Source organism: Oreochromis aureus, linkage group 20 (assembly GCF_013358895.1).
Source record: "Oreochromis aureus strain Israel breed Guangdong linkage group 20, ZZ_aureus, whole genome shotgun sequence".
Lineage (NCBI taxonomy): Eukaryota > Metazoa > Chordata > Actinopteri > Cichliformes > Cichlidae > Oreochromis > Oreochromis aureus.
The window spans coordinates 1,895,964-1,913,366 of record NC_052961.1 but is presented as its reverse complement, the minus strand read 5'-3'; the positions used below and the strand labels follow the sequence as shown (position 1 = coordinate 1,913,366).

Sequence of the window (17,403 nt, the reverse complement as noted above, 5' to 3'; positions counted from 1 at the left end):
AGACTTCTGGTCCCAAACCTCGGCGCACAGACCTTTATCCTTAAGATGCAGGTGCACCTGCATCTTAAGGATAAAGGTCACTCTTCGAGGATGCCAGATGTTTCCGGGCGTTTTTTTTGGCCCATCTGTTCACATATTGGACAGAGAGGACAGATGGTTTGAAAGAGGAGTGAAAGAGGCCATCTATGTCCACTGTGAGCGACCATCTTTGAACAGAGGCGGTGGTTTACTCTAATTCACACCAACTGTCTGCCATCTATAAGCCAGTTTTGAGTTCCTCCCCAGACGCCTTAACGCCCAGACGCTCAAAACGCCCACTCACATCCTGGGCATCTGACCTCAGGAAATCACATGACAGGGTGGGGCCAGGTTTCACAATGAACTCACCCAAACCCTGGCTGATTAGGTCCCACACCCGCCACACCTTGGCGCATGTGATTAGAGGATCACCAGGGGTCCTTTGTCCTCCTTGGGGGATACTCCCACTGGGTTTAAATCTGGGACTCGGCCATTTGACCTTAGAACTGAAGAAGCTTCTCGGATGAGAGGTGAAACGCTTCAAGCAACTCAAAGAAGTCCAGACGCTTTTCTTTGCAAACTCCTTTGAATATAATTTTATTTTTATATTTCAAAATCACAATAATCTTCCAATTTAGAACTACAAGTTTTAAAAAAAAGAACTAAACACAAATAAAATGCACTTCAGCTAAATACTTCTTCTATTTTCCCAAACCACCCGGAGCCGCAAAATAAGGACTAAAGAGCCGCGGGTTGCCGACCCCTGGTCTATGGGGACAGACTGACTGCTGGAGCCTCTGCTGGACGTTAGAGGAACTGCAGTTTGGTCTTTTTCAGCTGTCTGAAAGCATCGTGGGTTAGAACGTGTGCTGCTGTGAGCCACAGATACTGCTCCTTTCACACTGAGGGTGGTTTGTGTTGTTATAATCCTTCACGACTCATTCTCCTAACCTGTGATGGTCACTGCTAAAAGTCAGCAGATGGCATCCTCACTAGCACGTTTAGCTTTAAATCTGGCCTCACCTCTAACGTCTGAGCGTTGTTAGCGGTGTGTTATGTGTGAGCTCATTGCTACTGTTAGATCCAGACCCCGTCACTGTGTCAGCAGGATTGTGTTTCTGTGTGTTCCAGTGTTTAACGTGGGGCAGTATCGCAGACAGGCCACGTGCTCCTACAACAGCTACGAGTTCTTCAGACCCGACAACGAGGAGGCCATGAAGATCCGCAAGTACGAACCCTCAGCTGTACGTCTGTCACACCTCAGCATTAAGGTGTTATTGTGTGAGGCTGTGTTTTTGAAACACAGCATGTTGCTTCAGAGGAGCCAGACTACGTCGTCATTTTTAAAGTGCTCGTGAGCAACACGTGTCCAACTCTCTGAAGGTCTTTAAAAGTTATTATTTGGACATTTGCTGCTTTTTTCTCCCATTGTCAGTCCAGTTCTTGTACCCGAGCTGTGAGTCGTTTAGGCGTAAAGACTGAAAGTTATCGTACCAAATATTCATTTTCAAGCTCGTTAGAATTGTTTAAACTTTGTTTTTAGACTTTTGTTGTTGACTCAAAAACTGGTCTTAAATAATCTGTGACACAAAGTGAGACGTGGAGCTGGAGCAGTTCACTGAAGAGACAAACTCACGGTCCACGATCTCGGCCCTGCAGGTGTTCAGTCGGTCACGCTGACCTGTAACACTCCTCTCTCTCCTCTGCCGCCACTGAACCACAGGTGCTGCTCATCACGCTCCAAGCTGAAAACGTGGAAACAAAAAACATACATTTGATGTCCTGCAGATAATATCCACACACATGATATTGAGCTTTTGTAACCCTCACAGTGGTCAGAGCACAGCAGTATTTAATGTGTCAGACTTTAAACACTCACTGCTGTCCAGCTGTTCTTTGGCATAACTGAGGTGCATGAAACACAACACATGTGCAAACATACATGGAAATGCAGCACGAATGGCTGAAGCTGTTTCCTACTTTCCAAAGAAATGAGGGCTGAGTCCCGCCTGCTGACAGTGTCCTACATCATTAGTGTGTCTGTTTCTGTGTGTGCACGCAGGGCCTGTGCCGTCGCTGCCCTCCAAGATGTGTGTGAGTACATCACCAGGGAGCAGGGTCAGGTGGTGGTGAGTCAAGCTTTTATTTCCAATTTTAAATAAAAATATTAATAAAACAGCAGCTTCCTCCAAACTGCTCAGCAGCACATTTTTGTTTGTAGTGGACACACAAACAAAAAATTACAGTGACAAATCTGATCTGCCTAAAACGCCGTGAAGAGAAGTCGGCACTTTGTTTCAGCACAAAAGCTGCAGCGTTTGCTCTGCGTTGGTCTTTCTCTGCGTGAATGTGGCTGCAAACTTCTTTAAAGATGCTAACATTAAACATGCCTTTAAGTACGACTCAGTCAGCCGTCCTGTAGTTACTCGTGTTATACGATCTACAGACGAGTCTACAGACACGATCACCTGTGTTTATGCACCTGTGTGTGTGTGTCTCTGTGTGTCTCTGTGTGTCTCTGTGTGTGTATTCATATCTTTGTGGGGATCAAAAATTGGAAGTTTACTAAACTCATGGGGACCAAAATCCTGGTCCCCATGAGTTTGAAGGCATTTTTAGACTTAAAATGTGGTTTTAGTGACAGGGTTATAATTGGGTTAGGGTAATGGGCAAGATATGACTACCTGACGTGTGTGTGTGTGTGTGAGACGTGTTCTAAAGAAAGATTAACCATGCGATGAAATCGATCTAACATGAAACACGTGTGTTTTACGTGGATTTTTAGGGGTTATTTGCATCTCAAAAGGGAAAAAAACACCTTATATTTCAGGAAATTGTAAAAAGTCTCAGTTTTAAGGGTTTGTTGTTTTCTACAGTGAATAAAAGTTGGGTTTATGAGATGTTCACATCCCTGTATGAGCAGCTATTAAAGTCGGTCAGTGTGGGCTTATTAAGTTTGTCTCTTGAAGGTTTTTGATGCTACGAACACCACCCAGGACCGCAGAGAGGTCATCCTGAACTTCGCCAAAGAAAACGGCTACAAGGTTAACTTTCTTTCTTTTTCTTTATTAAAAATAGAAATGTGTACGTCAAACCTCTGTGACAGGTTCTGTTTCCCTTCCTGTTCAGGTTTTCTTTGTGGAGTCGATATGTGACGACCCCGACATCATCGCTGAGAATATTAAAGTAAGTGAGCCGCGGCCGAGGCGAGTCGCTGCTCGGAGCCGGGATCCGGTGCGATTTCAGTTTGTTTTTGTTGGAACGGGCTGAACCGAGCTCGCTGTGCCAGCTGGCGGGTGTCTTGGCAGGACCTGGACTGGTTTTTGTTCCACAACAAAAACATGTGGAGAAACCCTTCCTGCAGCTTCGCCGTCCTTTTCTCTTGTTTTCTCTTCAGTTTGGCTCGTTTCAGACTTCATGTTGTGCCTGCAGCTCACGTCTCTCTCAGCATGTGTCGTGCTTTAGTCGTGACTTTTCCCACTCTCTCTGCCTGAAAACAGCAAGTGAAGCTGAGCAGCCCGGACTACGCCGGCTGTGACAAAGAGGAGGCCGTGGCCGACTTCCTGAAGCGGATCGAATGTTATACGATGACCTACGTCCCCCTGGATGACACCAAGGACAGGTGACTACCCCTGCTGTGGAAAACCAGCTTCTGAATTACATCCACACCTCGTGGTTCACCGTGGGCGTGGAGGCAGATCAGCCACACACTTTCTATCGTCCATGCTAAGTGAAATAATATAACTTTACACAGACAATTTAGAATTGAATGAGCATCAGATTAATCTAATGTTTGCACAGTCAATATTTGTTTGAGTTGATGCCTCTGAAGTCCATTAAATATGACAATATGTTTAAATTGTAATAAAATGTGGAGCGAGAGCTTTGTAGTTTTACGGGTTGTACCTCTCAGCCGTTCCAGTGGTTGCCGCGGTGGATTCCTCAAACACGAGCCAATAATACGGCAGGATTCCTCACATGACTGTGGCTCAGGAGGCCGAGCGGTTTGCCCACTAATGGGACAGTCTGTGGTTGAATCTTGGGTGAGATCCTGAACTCTGAGTCGTCCCTGAGCATCCACCAGACTGAGGAAAAAAACAAATACATGTGCATTAAGTACAAATGTAACTAAGTACAAATATGATGGCAGAAGAAATGAACAACTTTAAAGAATGAAATCTTTATAGGAGCTTCACATTGATACGTCGCTGTGTCTTCAGGAGGCTGACAGGTTGTTGGTCCTGCATCTTCGGACTGGGCGATCTGTGTCTTTGTTACATAAACCGTTTGTGTCCAGCAGAGGGCAGGAAGCTAAAGAGGGCTGATACTTTGCGTCTCTTCTCCTCGCCTTCCTGCAGGAACTTGTCTTACATTAAAATCTTCAACGTGGGCAGCAGATACCTGGTGAACCGGGTCCAGGACCACATTCAGAGCCGGATCGTCTACTACCTCATGAACATCCACGTCACCCCGAGGTCCATCTACCTGTGTCGCCACGGTGAGAGCGAACTGAACCTCGTGGGTCGCATCGGAGGCGACTCTGGGCTTTCCTCTCGCGGGGCAAAGGTTAGTTTTTGGTTTGATTTTTTTTTTAAATGCACCCGTCATCTCAGTTCATGTTGTCGTCAGTGAGATTTTTCTCTTGCGTGTCGGTCAGTTTGCCAGCAGTCTGGGGACCTACATGCGTGGGCAGTGCATCAGCGACCTGAAGGTGTGGACGAGCCACATGAAGAGGACCATCCAGACCGCAGAGGCTCTGGGAGTCCAGTACGAACAGTGGAAAGCTCTCAATGAGATCGACGCCGTACGTAAAGAAATGGCCGCTTCGCGTAGATGATTTCTGCTCGTTTGTAAGAAACGGTCCGAGTCTGTCTTCCTGTGTTTCACTTCAGGGTGTTTGTGAGGAGATGACGTACGAGGAGATTCAGGAGCATTTCCCCGAGGAGTTCGCACTGAGGGACCAAGACAAGTATCGCTACCGCTACCCTAAAGGAGAGGTGGGTGTGGACCCTGCTTACACCTGCTGGCCAGCAGGGGGCAGCTGCTGTGTAACAGGAGTCACTATGAGTTTAGGTCTCGGCCGCATGTTTCATCGCTTACTGAATAAAACATTAAAGTAATTTTTAAAAATTTGGTCCCATTTGAGTCGGATGATAAATCCGAGTGTTTGAGGACAAGACGAGCCTCGTTCAGTTTCACTTGTTGACAGCAAAGTGACGGATATCTAACTGTGTGTGTCTCAGTCGTACGAGGACCTCGTTCAGCGTCTGGAGCCGGTCATCATGGAGCTGGAGAGGCAGGAGAACGTTCTAGTCATCTGTCACCAGGCAGTCATGAGGTGTCTGCTGGCCTACTTCCTGGACAAGAGTGCTAGTAAGTGGTTCTTCTGCAGTGACTTTGCTGAGGCTCGCCTTTACGCTCATGTTTGTGATTGAAAAGTGATTAAAACCACCCTATGAACTCACCGCTGAGAGTACAAGATCACATCTTCTTATTTATCTTTCACTGGATTTCTTTCTTCATGAAACAAAGAAAGGATGATAGAGATTCCCTGAGTTTATTTCTGTGGTTAGAGCGCGATGGCAGGAATCAGAACTTGTGTCATGCTGTGGATAAACAAGTGTAACATTTCTGTCTCTGTGTTCAGACGAGCTGCCGTACCTGAAGTGTCCTCTGCACACGGTTCTGAAACTCACTCCAGTCGCTTACGGTCAGTCTCGCCTTCTTCTGCCTCTGCTTTTAACGTCCTCCTCTGTTGGTAGCATTAAAACAAGCTCGTCCTGCAGCGTAAACTAGCAAACATGAAGTAAGATGATGAAAGTCGTTTTTAAACGGCGTGCTGGTGGAAGAAGTCACGACGTGCAATCACAGCCTCTGTTTTTCCCTCAGGTTGCAAAGTGGAATCTGTCTTCCTGAACATCGAGGCCGTCAACACACACAGAGACAAGCCGGTGGTAAATATGAATATGATTTTTCTTCTTTGTTTTAAACACAAATGGGCCGCGTGCACGAGTCGTAGTGTTACCGAAACCTGAGAATGACCGAGGTGCAGAGGAACCGCGCACACAGTCATTCTCAGAAAGCTGAACATGAACTAATGGTTTTAATAAATGCGAGAATCATGTGTGTATCTTTTTATAATTCGTACAGATCAGTAAATAAAGCAGCTGCATTGATTCAAAGCGCTGCCACCCTGATTGTGCATCAGACTCAGTTTGAGTTTGTCTTTCTCAGAACGTCGACGTGGACCGAGACCCAGCCGAGGCCCTGGAGACGGTCCCTGAACACATCTAGGGGAGGACAGCCGGCAGGGAGCTCGTTTTTATTCACTGATGGAAAGTGGCCTTTTATTGTTTTTTAATTTAAGTAATCTTAGAGATCATCGCTGTTGTGATTGTTGCTGTTGTGACAGTTTGAAGCTTCACAACACTGAGACATTTCTCTGTGGTAGCCTCTTTCCGTTGTCGATGCACTTTATAACGCAGGGCCGAGGATGACGAAGGCGACTCTTCTACTGTGAAAAACAAAACAAAGTAGTGCTGAACATGTGCGGGGGTCTGCGTTACCACTCGTGTTTTTACTCCTCGACTCTCCCTCACCTGTACCTGTGCAGTAACCAGTGTCAGTCCGAACCATCATTGTAGGAAGCTATCTGTCCACACAGACGTAGAGAGTTGTTACAGAAGCGAAGCTGAAAGAGCCTTAAAGGACAGGTTGATATGATTTTTAGAATCACTGAAAACTTTTTTTATTCCTGACAGTAAAACCGTCATGTTTGCTCTGGTGGTAAATGTACCATCATTTCTATTCTGATCTAATCAACCACTTAAAACCACATTCACCCATTAAAACAGGACTTTTCCACCATCACACCTGTGGGCCTTCTTCCAGAGCAGAAATCAAACCTCCCTGAGTCGTGTGCTTGGGGCCTCGATGCTGATAAAACACCCAGAACACACGCTCTAAAAAACAAGAAGTCACTTGAGGGAACACCAGGAAAGAGTTTACAACAAAGTCAAGACAGAAAGCAGTTTTAAGAAACCAGGAACGCCTTTTGGATCCTGTTTAAGAAAACAGGCGTGTGATTGGTGGAGGTCTGCTCCTCCTTTAACCACAGCTGCAGTCCTTCAGCTTTTCATGGAAACCAGAAACGGTTCAACGAGGGCGTCCTCACTCAAGCGCTGTGTTGGACTTTTCACAAACCTGAACAGGTATATATTTATAAAGGCATTTAATGTCATGATGTCATAGCTGCATGACTTTGATCTTGGTTTAAATTTGCAGAGATATTCAGCTCAGTTATTTATAAAATGACGACAAAAGAAGTTACTGTTCAGAGAAAGTGGATTGGCACATGTAAACCTCAGACTTTATTACACCGTGATGTCGACACTCGTAGTGTTACAAGTCTTTGGACAACAGAAGCTCTGATTACCTTCAGTCTGTTCAGAAACTGTGAGGATAGTTTAGTGTTTTAATATCCCTTTTTAAACAGCCCGCATTCATTAACAAAAAAGATGGAGGAAAACGATCCCTGCCCGGATCTCCACATGTGACTCTGGAATATAACCTGAGGGGTCGGTGACTGGATTCAGCAGGACTGGGTGACGTGTTTGGATGAATGTGGTTTTTGGTAGTTTTCAGTATTATTCATTCTAAAAGAGAAAACAAAGATGAGGCCTTCAAAGCACACGACCCATAATTCCTGCGTAAAACATGAGGGGACAGCTGGTCCTGTAACTGCCCGATACCTCAATGTGCCTCATAAATACAAAACCCATCACTACTCTATGCACCCTCCACACACACACACGCGCATACACACTCTCTTTAATGGGGGAGGGAGGTCTGGTGCATCTCCTTTTTATTTTTTTGTTTGAAGTCACACTGACTGTTCGTGGTCCTGATGATGCGTCTGTCCGCTGTAGTCCTGCTCTTTGTCTCCTGGACTCGCTGATCCAGGATCACTGGTATCATGAACTCATCCACAGGCTCTGTGTGCTCACTCACCTACAGGCAGGGTGATGTTTTGGAGGGCGAGTGGTTCGTTACAGGCATCACAGACTGGTGTCGTACTAAACATGACTAAAGATCAATAAAAGCATCAGTTAGATGCTGGAATCAAAACAGCCACATCCCGTGGTCTTTAGAGGGACTGTTTGTGCTTCCAAGCATCGGATTGCTGCTTGGATAAGACACCAAAAACCGTTCTGCTAATTAATGCTGCAGAATAATAAGCTTCATGATAATAGTGAAGCTAAACTTCAACACCTGTGTAGGCTTCTGGTTTGAGCCACTTTGTAAAGGGAGTAGTACACACCTGTGCTAAAAGCGTCAGGTGTTCTTAATAGGAGACAAAGATTTGCCTCTGAGAAACAGGTTTGTTCCAGTTTAGCTGGGTGTGTGTGTTCTGTAGATAATCACTAAATATCACATATATGCAGCTTTCTGTGTGTGTGTGTGTCTGTGTGTGTGATTCTGAAGAACAGGCCCCTCTTGGTATTTGGGAGTGTAGATAAGAACGTCCTGCTCTCTCCTTCCTGGGAGTGAAACGGCTCGTAGAGAACCAGGTGCAGAGGAAATATACTGGGTGAATCATATCTGAGAACACTATGCTTTTGTCTTTCATTTAAGCTTCACTTCAGCGAAACAGTAATATCATAAAATACGATTAAATGGAAAGAATAAATGGGTAAACAACTATTAACACTAAAATTAAAGATAAACTTTCAATATGAATAGAAGTGGGAAATCTCTTAACAAGTATACAGTATCAATAAGCTAATAAGACTAAATATACCTCAAAGCCTGCCGCTTCGTGATGTGCTCACCTGAGAATCTGTAGAAAAACTGCACATTTTCCAGAGTAGGTAGCCTGGGGCATGTTTAAATCAAGGTTACCATGGCAATATGCTGTAGTTAGGTGAGCCAGGTTCATGATACCAGTAAACCTGGATACCAACTAACACTATTACTCACATGTGATTGGAGGCCTCTGCTGTGTGCTGGTCTGAAGCATTAGGTTCTGAGTTGTACAGTATCACCGGGTGTAGCAATAGAAAATCCAACCACCTCAGGGGATCCTCATTTTCACAAAAGGGACGCCAGCACATGACAGTGTAAATACATGAACACGTGTCCACACAGTGTGACAGTTTTACTGTGTGGGGTAGCAAACCTGCAGTGTTAAACAGAAGTTCTGTGTTTAGACGAGACCCGTAGAGTAACCCCGCCCCCGTCTGTGCAAACATGCAGTTGTGCCGCTGTGTCACCAGCGACCAGTCAAATCAATGCAATCACTGTTGTTGGATCAATTATAAAAACTTTATTTTATAAACGTGAAAAAAAACCTGCTGTTACGATAAAAACCAGGCAATAAAATCTAAATGGATACTGGACATTTGTGTTGTTTTTTTTCTCATGTTCAAAATGAATTAGAGGCTCACACGGGTCCAACACGAGGCTGTAATATAACCGGGATTCACACTGTAACACAATCAGTCAACAAAACGCTGCCGGTGCAGCTTCTCTGTCACACACGATAAATAAAAAGAAGGCAGGAGAAGCTGTCGCGTGGTTATCTCTGACTGCTGCTGCTGCTGCTGCTGGTGGAGGCCTGGCTGGAGTTGGGGAGGGAGTGGGCCTCTCTGTACTGCTGAGTCCAGGTCTTGGGGTCCTGTTCATGAAGCTGAGATCAGACACACAAACCATCATTAGTGCCCGCAGCTTCATCTGCAGGTGTAGGCGTGCTCTGCTCGGCAAACTTACTTCACCCATGAACTCCAGGATTTTGGCTTTCGACACCTCTGCATCGGCGCGCTGACCCCAGCGAAACTCGTGCTCAATGGGCTCCGTGTGGGGGATCCGCACGTACTCCAGGTACCTGTGCGCACACACGCACACACACATACCGACTGTAGCCTCACAGGACTCAAACTGAGCGTTAACAGAAAAGATGCTGAGTAAATGATTGTGTGCTCCTGAACACGAGCAGCGAGCTCCTCTTCACATCTTATAGAATAAAACATGATCGTCCTATAAACTAAGGTCAGGTGACCTGAAACGTCCAGCATCGATGCTGATCATCACATCTGGATACAGAAGTCGAGGCCTCCCAACAGGACTTGTGATCCTCTGCCTGATTATTTATGAGCTGATCTATGAAACTGCAGATAAATGGACATTTAAAGCAGTAAAGAGACGTTATGAGTGCTGATGGGACAGGTGGGCCGAGTGTGATCCACCACCTGTGACGATAACAAGTAAATTCAGCCGATAAATCTGTTCAGTCAGCAAATATCCATTAGTCTTAAATCCTTATCCAACGGGTTCACTTACAGTTGTTGCACCTGTTTCCACTGACAGCTGTGGGTCTAATTTAAGGGTAAATTAAAATTTCACACCTGTATTTTTTTTCGATGAAAACCACTTTAAAAAAAAAAACAACCTCAACACCAACAGGATCCTTTTAATCCAGACTGAGGAGTAATCACGTTGAATAATCATTATGAAACATCAGTGATGCTGCCAGCACATAGCATGGAAGTCTGAGTCTTCAGGTTGTAAAATATAAACTGCAATAAGACAAATGCTGAAAATAAAAAAGCACTTTATGAAATCCACTACAGCCTGTTTTTGTAGGAAAGCAGCGATGCATCGTATGAAAACAGACGCAGAAAATTAACTGAAGACAAAATGTCAAAGAAATGCGAACTCAAACACAGGCTGTGTTTTTTCCGTGTGGAAATGTGGCGGGCATAAAGTTTGGGAATGTTGGAGCGAGCTGTTCCAGGCACAGTGCTGCGGTGCTCTGGCCTCCTGCGCACTCCTGCTGCTCTGTGGTGTGGTATAAACCAGAGTCTACGGTCTGACAGACGCTGGCTCTGAACACACCAGTGACTACGACTACAGCGACCCCGCCAGGCTCGAACCCGCGACCTTCTGCTCACGCAGCAGTGCCTTTAGAAGCCTGAGCCATCATCAGACTGCAGGACGCAGGTACATCACACCTGCCCCGTGCTTTCAAATGTGGGGGAGGGGTTTAGATACCATCAGGTAATCGGATTACAACCAGTTCAACACAGTAACTTCACATCTCAATCAGAACTTTAATCGTTTGTGACTGACCCCAGAGCGACCCGGTTACCACGGTGACAGAGCTCGGGTTGCTTCCTACCTTTGACGCACAAACTCGTCTGTGACCATCTTCCTCACGTCACCAAACTCCTCGTGCTTCTCTCTGCGCACAGCAAACAGAAACGTTTAAAGTCAGATTTGTGCCGACTCCTAACGGGCAGCTGGGCGCCGACTGATGGGGCGTGGCCTCACCCCGGGTCCACGCGCAGCTTCTTCAGAGTGTTCCAGATCAGATCTGTACGACGAGGGAAGACAAACGTGTCAAACTTGTGTCGTTCCACAGATGAACTCGCCTTTATTTTATTCAAAGCAGACTGGAACTCACTCTCTCTGACGACACCGCCTTTCATGAAAATGACGCTGAGGATCGCTAACAGCAGACCCATCTTTGGATTGGACGGGCTCCTACGCGTCACAGGAAACAGACACTTGTTACACAAATGCAGGTTTTCTGATGACGGACTCGTGTTGGCTGTGTCAGAGTCTAAAACATGCAGGTATTCAATAATTAAATCCTGCTGCTCGTACTCGCCGGCATCAGCGTTTAACTGTTTGGGTTGTGACGTAACACATGATGTCACCACTAGATGGGGCTGCAGTCTCTGCCCACTTTCTAAAGTTTAAAGTTAAAGACCTCAGACTCCTGCACACAGCGCACACAAGGACACAAACATTTGTACTGCTGATGTTTAGACACTCGTTTCCCCGGTTTATGAATATATGCATGAATACTCACCTGATCGGCGAGGCTTTGTCAGGCGTCTCCAAATTATTGACCAATATGTACATTTTATTTTTAGGGTCGATTTCCACCAGCTTCAGGCCGAACACCTGGACAGAGCAGCAGAGGAGCGCAGCGCTGAGACAGTTTCACTGTCAAATCGTGAATCGTGACGCCGATCACCTCCGACTCTACAAACCTGGTCAAACGTCCGCGCCGCCCTCTTTAAGATCTCGGGGTAAATGTTTCGGTAGTCCTTCACCACGTGTTTCACCAGGTCTGAAACGGCACAGAGGAGACGTCATCCTTCATTACTGTACATTATGGGACATCCACGGCTGCGAGCGAGGTTTTAAAACACCGCAGACTCACAACATCTTCTTCAGAACCCGACACACTGAGCACTTTTAATTTTTAAAAACAAACCTATATGTGACTGCTGTTCCTCTCTGATCCTATTCTACACAAACAGGCCTGAAACAGTCCGTTTTCAGTTTAAGCCTTTGAGCTGGAATAACTTTATATTTTCATTTGGTTTTATTTGAGAATTTTCAGACAGGCTGTAATCACACAAGAGGAACGCTCAAGGTTAAGAACAAAGTTTGAGAAAACCCCTCCTCTTTTCTGAGGAAACTAAAACCTGGAAAAGTCCAGCTGCTGAACTCATTTCCCAGATGTTTATGGACTGTAGTTATGAGTGGATGCTGCACAGTGGGAAACATACTTATGAGACATGCTGCTGCTATCAAATCCAAATACTTTCTTAAAATGATAATCTTCTCACTTAAACGATGCGTTTAAGAAGCAAACACATCGTATCGAGCGTCAACACATGAACAAACTTCAGCAGCCTCTCAGTTTTCGAGGCACACTTCTGTTCCTCAGTGCTCAGTTTAACTGTTACTCCTGTTTGATTCACAGCTCAGCTGATAGAAACCTCGGAGGGTTTTTCAGTGGAAAGCTGTCGTGTATTCAAAGAGACGCGGCATCAAACGCTCCCTGGTGGTTCTGTCTGTACCTGCTCGCCGTACAGGCATCTTCTTCTGGTCCTTCACCAGGAAGTACTGCACCACCTCAGCAGTCTGCAGACAGACGAGTGACAGAAAAAAACATTAAATACATTTTACTGATCATTAAGAATCAAACTCTGGATTTCTCCTTGTTCTGTACCTTTTGGTCGACCTGTGCAGGTGTGAGCTTCTCCAGCCCTCTCTGCACCTGTGACGTACTCGGCTGAGTGAAGGCCACGTCATCATCCTCGTCCTGAGCCACCAAGTTGCCGGTGTGTCTCTGTGTGGGAAAAATGTTGTCTGAAATCAGTCTCCATGAAACTCACTGAAACCCTCAGATTCTGCTTTCTTTTCTGTACGGTAACTTTGACTTTTATAGGCTGGCTGTGCAAAAGCTCTGGGAGAAGATGGAGACACGATAGGGTTCTTGCAATAATCGCCAAACGGACAGACCTCCAGAGGGTCAACGCCAAAAACCATCAAGTCCAACCAATCAAAGCTACTAGGTCTCAAAGAGAAGGAGCAGCAATCAATGAGCTCCTGGCCTCCATGCTGCCCCAAGCATCTGACTGCATCAGTCTGAGACGAGGTGGCAGTGATGCTACATTCACACTCAGCCTCCTTTGCTATGAAAAAATTTCCCGACAACGTCAGTGCCCTGTTTCTTTCAGAAGATCGGCTTGGAGCACACGCAACTTTAAAAAAAAAAAATCACTGGGAAGAGAGATCCAGCAGCCGAAACCAGTTCAGGATGGTTATGGTTGGTCTGAGCTCGCAGCCGGAACCCTCCACAGGTCAAAATCTTGGCTTTGCTGCTACGCTTAGACCTCAAAGTCGCAGCCCGTATATTGATGTCAAGTTTGGCCCTTAAAGTGACTTTTTCTGTTAGGGAGGATTTGTTTGTTGTTGAGTGCAATGTTAAAATACATTTTTCTAATGATTTAACATGAAGGTGATATGAGCAGAGAGCACAAACATGCTGAGGGATCGGCTGTGTTAGTTCAGTGAGAGTCACAAACTAATGTGAACACTTATGTCTGTGTTTTGATTTTGTTACATACGAACAAAGTGTGTCTGTCCAGAAAGAGAGGACCGGTGTGTTTATTTGGTAGTTCAATGAAATCTTCAGTTAGTTTGCAGTTTTGTCTTGTTATACAAAATTGGAATAAAAAATAAAAAACAAACAAAACGCTACACTTTTGGAAATATTTGTTTGTGTTTTCTTCTTGTTTGTTTGGTTGTTTTGTACTATTTGAACACTAAAGTGAGATGACAGTGCCAGCAAGTTTGAGAGCCCTGACTTCGACGAAGTGCCGATGACCCTGAGGTACCCCGCTGAAGATGTGGAAGGGTTTCCATTAAAGTGACATTCAGACTACCTCACCGCCATCAGGGACCGGCCTGTTCGTCCAGCTGCTTCAGCGGTTTCTGCTCGTGGCATCTCTGATGTTTGTCAGCCTTTGTTTATGGAAACCATGCAAAACATTTTCCAGAGCAAACATCCAGAGAGCCGGAGCTTGCTTCTGTCCCTCTGCGTCACAGACATTAAATTACTGCACTTAAATCAAACCCTATATCCCATGATGCTGAAGCGCCTACGATTGGGACACGTGGAGTGGATGTAATATTAGTTTGGCTTCAGTTTTTTTTTTTTTTTTTAAACAGTAGTTACAGTGGTAATTATTTATCAAACTACTCCTGTGAATATTTCTTCCATGCAGGAAAAAAGATTCACAGTTTGAATCTTTCGTCCTGCGTGGGTCGCTGTTTTCCAGCTGCAGTGGTTTTGATCTGGACGTGGTCTCGAGTTCACCACTTTACTCTAGCGCTTCTCATTACTGTAACACTGCAGACACTCGGAGTGAAAAGGATTTCTTCTGTGGTAGAAATGAAGGACTTACTCTCTGAGAGGAGCTCTGTGTGCTGGACGGTCTTTTCCTCTGCGTCATGGCGACACACCGCCTGATAAAGGAGACAGGTAGGGTGAACAGATGTCCCTCTTTAGGTTGGACTGCACAGTATTTTTCTTCCTGGCCCCCTGCGCCACATCTCGAATGGTTCTGCAGTACATGCACTTTTCTAAAGTCTGACTTTCACATACACGAAGGGGAGGCGGTTTATCATTATCTGAAGATGATCAGCCTGTCACCAAAGGTCATTCTGTTTGCAGCTTTGCAGGAAATTATGGTGTGAGGTGATACAGCATGTGCATCATCACTGGATTAAAAATGGTAAAACTGTCAGATGTGTCTTGAAGAAGGTTTGTGATTCAGGGATACATCCCAACTGGAACAGAGGAACTGTCACCAGACAGAAGAGCAACTGAAATAACAGTGAAGCCAAACACAATACAGGAGTATTTAAGGCCATGATGTATTTACAAAGGAGGAAAGAATTATTTGACCTCCTTCCTAAATTTATAAGTTTGCTCTCCTACAAAGAAACAAACAGTCTAATTTTTATGGCAGTTTTATTTTAATAGAAAGAGAATCACCCACCCTCCTTCCCAAAAAAAACATTACATAAAAGTTATAACATAATTTGAATGTTATTGGTTGAAATATGGTTGAGGTCATCCTGTACCCTCTGCAGGAAAGCAGCCCACAGCATGTTTCAGCCTCCGTGATTGGCTGTTCCGTCTCACTCCATTAAAATCAAACTACTGTAAAAATCAGTTTGTTCATTTCTTTGTAAGCGAGCAAACCTAGTTAGATCTGAAATTTCAGACTCAGCGCTGACCTGTCCCACACAAACACAGTGTTTACCCCACATTCACTTTGTTGGGACCTGATCACCGTAGCTACACCGTGTGTGTGTGTGTGTGTGTGTTTCTCTGTGTGTTTCGGCGCGTTTTAAACGAGAAAGTCTACAGGCTGAACAAAAACAACAACCCGGAAGTGGCCACAGATCGTTTACGCGAAAAGCAGAGCAGAGAGCGTTGCTAACTACGTGCCCTAAAATACTTCACCCGGAGTTCCCGGGATACAGCGTGGCTAACAGAAGATTCAAATACTCTGTATGTTTTAGAAAATGACTCACTTTGATCCTCCACCGGTTCCAAACGGTCAAATTCCCGCTAATGGGGCTTGTAGGCGCCTGCTGATGACGTCATTTGCACTTGCCGCTTTTCCTTTCCGTTTCATTCGACAGAAATGTCGTTGGTTTCAGTCATTAATTAAATATAAATTGATTGATTTTATTTATTTTTTCCCTGTGACAGTTTGAAGGTTTACTATATCGAGAAAATTATTTTTATTTTACAAATTCACCAGAATAATAATGTTCATTAGTTTACGTGTAAAAAGGGACTAATTTGCATAATTACCAATGAACAGAAATATGAACGTTTGATAAAGACATAAATAATCACATTGATATAACTTATGATTATATGATTAAATTCATTGCACAGGAGGACCCACGTGAGGAACTACTGGAATTTATTCTACAGACTAGCATATTTAAAATGAAACTAACAGAAATCCAAGATGAGCTTCATACTTCATTTAGTTAAATTGATATATTTTTTCAGACCTCTGCACCTGTTGACTTTTCGTCGGCTGTTAGCTTCTGTGATTGGTAGGAAGAGCACATGCGTAATTTTGAAATGAGATTATTAACTTATAATAAAAGTTTTTATAATAAGTTAAAAAGTCTTCTCGGTATTCCATTGGAAAGTGTACCAGCCTCTGTATGAGATAAATGTAACTGTCCATACTGAAGACGAAGCTACAGACCCTTTCATCCGACTATGAATACCTCCATGTCATCCTCTGGATGAGGAAAATAATTTCCATTATTATTACTTTTAAAAATTCTATTTAAAGTCCCATGTTTATTGTTGCACCAGTCTGATATTCGAGAACATAAAAATTGCTGAAAAAAAAGTGTTTCAATCTTAGAAATTCTGGATTTGAACAGTTTCAAAAGTAAAATACTGTATGTACTTTTAATTCATCGCCATTTTTAATTGTCATCTTAGACTGTTTATTTAGGCTAAACAATGTGCTGCATGAGATTTTAGAGTTTTATTGAATAAATGATTTTATAGGAAAATATGCAAGTCACAGTAATTAACGTGTGAACAAGAAGCACAAACATCCACCGAGGCATCTCGCTCTCTGGGCAGTACTTACTGTTAAGGGAATAATATTCTATTTTTCTATAAACATGTAAGAGTGGATAACTTTGTAAACAACCGGATATGAATAACTTGAGGTTATTATATAATAATAGAGCTCTCTCTCTCTCTTCCTCTTGAAAATACTTTCCTTAAAGATTGAACACATTTTAGGATCAATAAAGGCAGAAATGTAAAAGTGAGGTCAGAGGTCAAATGTAAGACAATATTAGATAGATAGATTAGATTAGATAAAACTTTATTAATCCCTCGGGTGGGTTCCTCTGGGAAATTCGGTTTCCAATAGCACAACACCGACAGAAGTTACAGAACGTGAGCAGAATACTATATATACACATATATAAATACAGACATATATAAATAAAATATATGAAAGG

General features: G+C 44.2%; 2 protein-coding genes across 5 annotated transcripts in view; one reads left to right on the top strand and one right to left on the bottom strand.

The window, feature by feature from the left end:
* Nucleotides 1-9,414, top strand: part of si:dkey-96f10.1 (6-phosphofructo-2-kinase/fructose-2,6-bisphosphatase) — a 28,186-nt gene extending 18,772 nt beyond the window's left edge. For all 4 annotated transcript variants that reach the window (XM_031729074.2, XM_039605067.1, XM_039605066.1 and 1 more), the window contains 12 exons: nucleotides 1,150-1,246; nucleotides 2,081-2,147; nucleotides 2,988-3,062; nucleotides 3,148-3,204; nucleotides 3,519-3,640; nucleotides 4,377-4,584; nucleotides 4,676-4,822; nucleotides 4,911-5,015; nucleotides 5,262-5,391; nucleotides 5,666-5,728; nucleotides 5,908-5,972; nucleotides 6,253-9,414. In XM_031729074.2, coding sequence (XP_031584934.1) covers nucleotides 1,150-1,246; nucleotides 2,081-2,147; nucleotides 2,988-3,062; nucleotides 3,148-3,204; nucleotides 3,519-3,640; nucleotides 4,377-4,584; nucleotides 4,676-4,822; nucleotides 4,911-5,015; nucleotides 5,262-5,391; nucleotides 5,666-5,728; nucleotides 5,908-5,972; nucleotides 6,253-6,312 — 1,196 coding nt within the window. In that variant the 3' untranslated portion in view covers nucleotides 6,313-9,414. The remainder of the gene's footprint in view (nucleotides 1-1,149; nucleotides 1,247-2,080; nucleotides 2,148-2,987; nucleotides 3,063-3,147; nucleotides 3,205-3,518; nucleotides 3,641-4,376; nucleotides 4,585-4,675; nucleotides 4,823-4,910; nucleotides 5,016-5,261; nucleotides 5,392-5,665; nucleotides 5,729-5,907; nucleotides 5,973-6,252) is intronic.
* On the bottom strand, nucleotides 9,324-16,017 carry ndnl2 (necdin-like 2). Its single transcript, XM_031729075.2, has 11 exons — nucleotides 15,925-16,017; nucleotides 14,787-14,847; nucleotides 13,046-13,165; nucleotides 12,894-12,957; nucleotides 12,075-12,154; nucleotides 11,891-11,985; nucleotides 11,480-11,559; nucleotides 11,347-11,389; nucleotides 11,195-11,257; nucleotides 9,787-9,901; nucleotides 9,324-9,706 (listed from the first exon to the last, which is right to left on the bottom strand). Exons 2-11 carry the CDS (start codon nucleotides 14,832-14,834, stop codon nucleotides 9,596-9,598), a joined length of 819 nt encoding a protein of 272 aa, XP_031584935.1. The 5' UTR covers nucleotides 14,835-14,847; nucleotides 15,925-16,017; the 3' UTR covers nucleotides 9,324-9,595.
* Nucleotides 16,018-17,403: the final 1,386 nt, after the last annotated feature.

Coding starts and splice junctions, on each gene's coding strand:
- ndnl2 (XM_031729075.2), bottom strand. CDS start 14,834: ATGACGCAGAGGAAAAGACCGTCCAGCACACAGAGCTCCTCTCAGAGA. Junction 11,560..11,890: donor GACAAAGCCTCGCCGATCAG/GTGAGTATTCAT, acceptor TGTGACGCGTAG/GAGCCCGTCCAATCCAAAGA. Junction 9,902..11,194: donor GACGAGTTTGTGCGTCAAAG/GTAGGAAGCAAC, acceptor GTGTGCGCACAG/GTACCTGGAGTACGTGCGGA.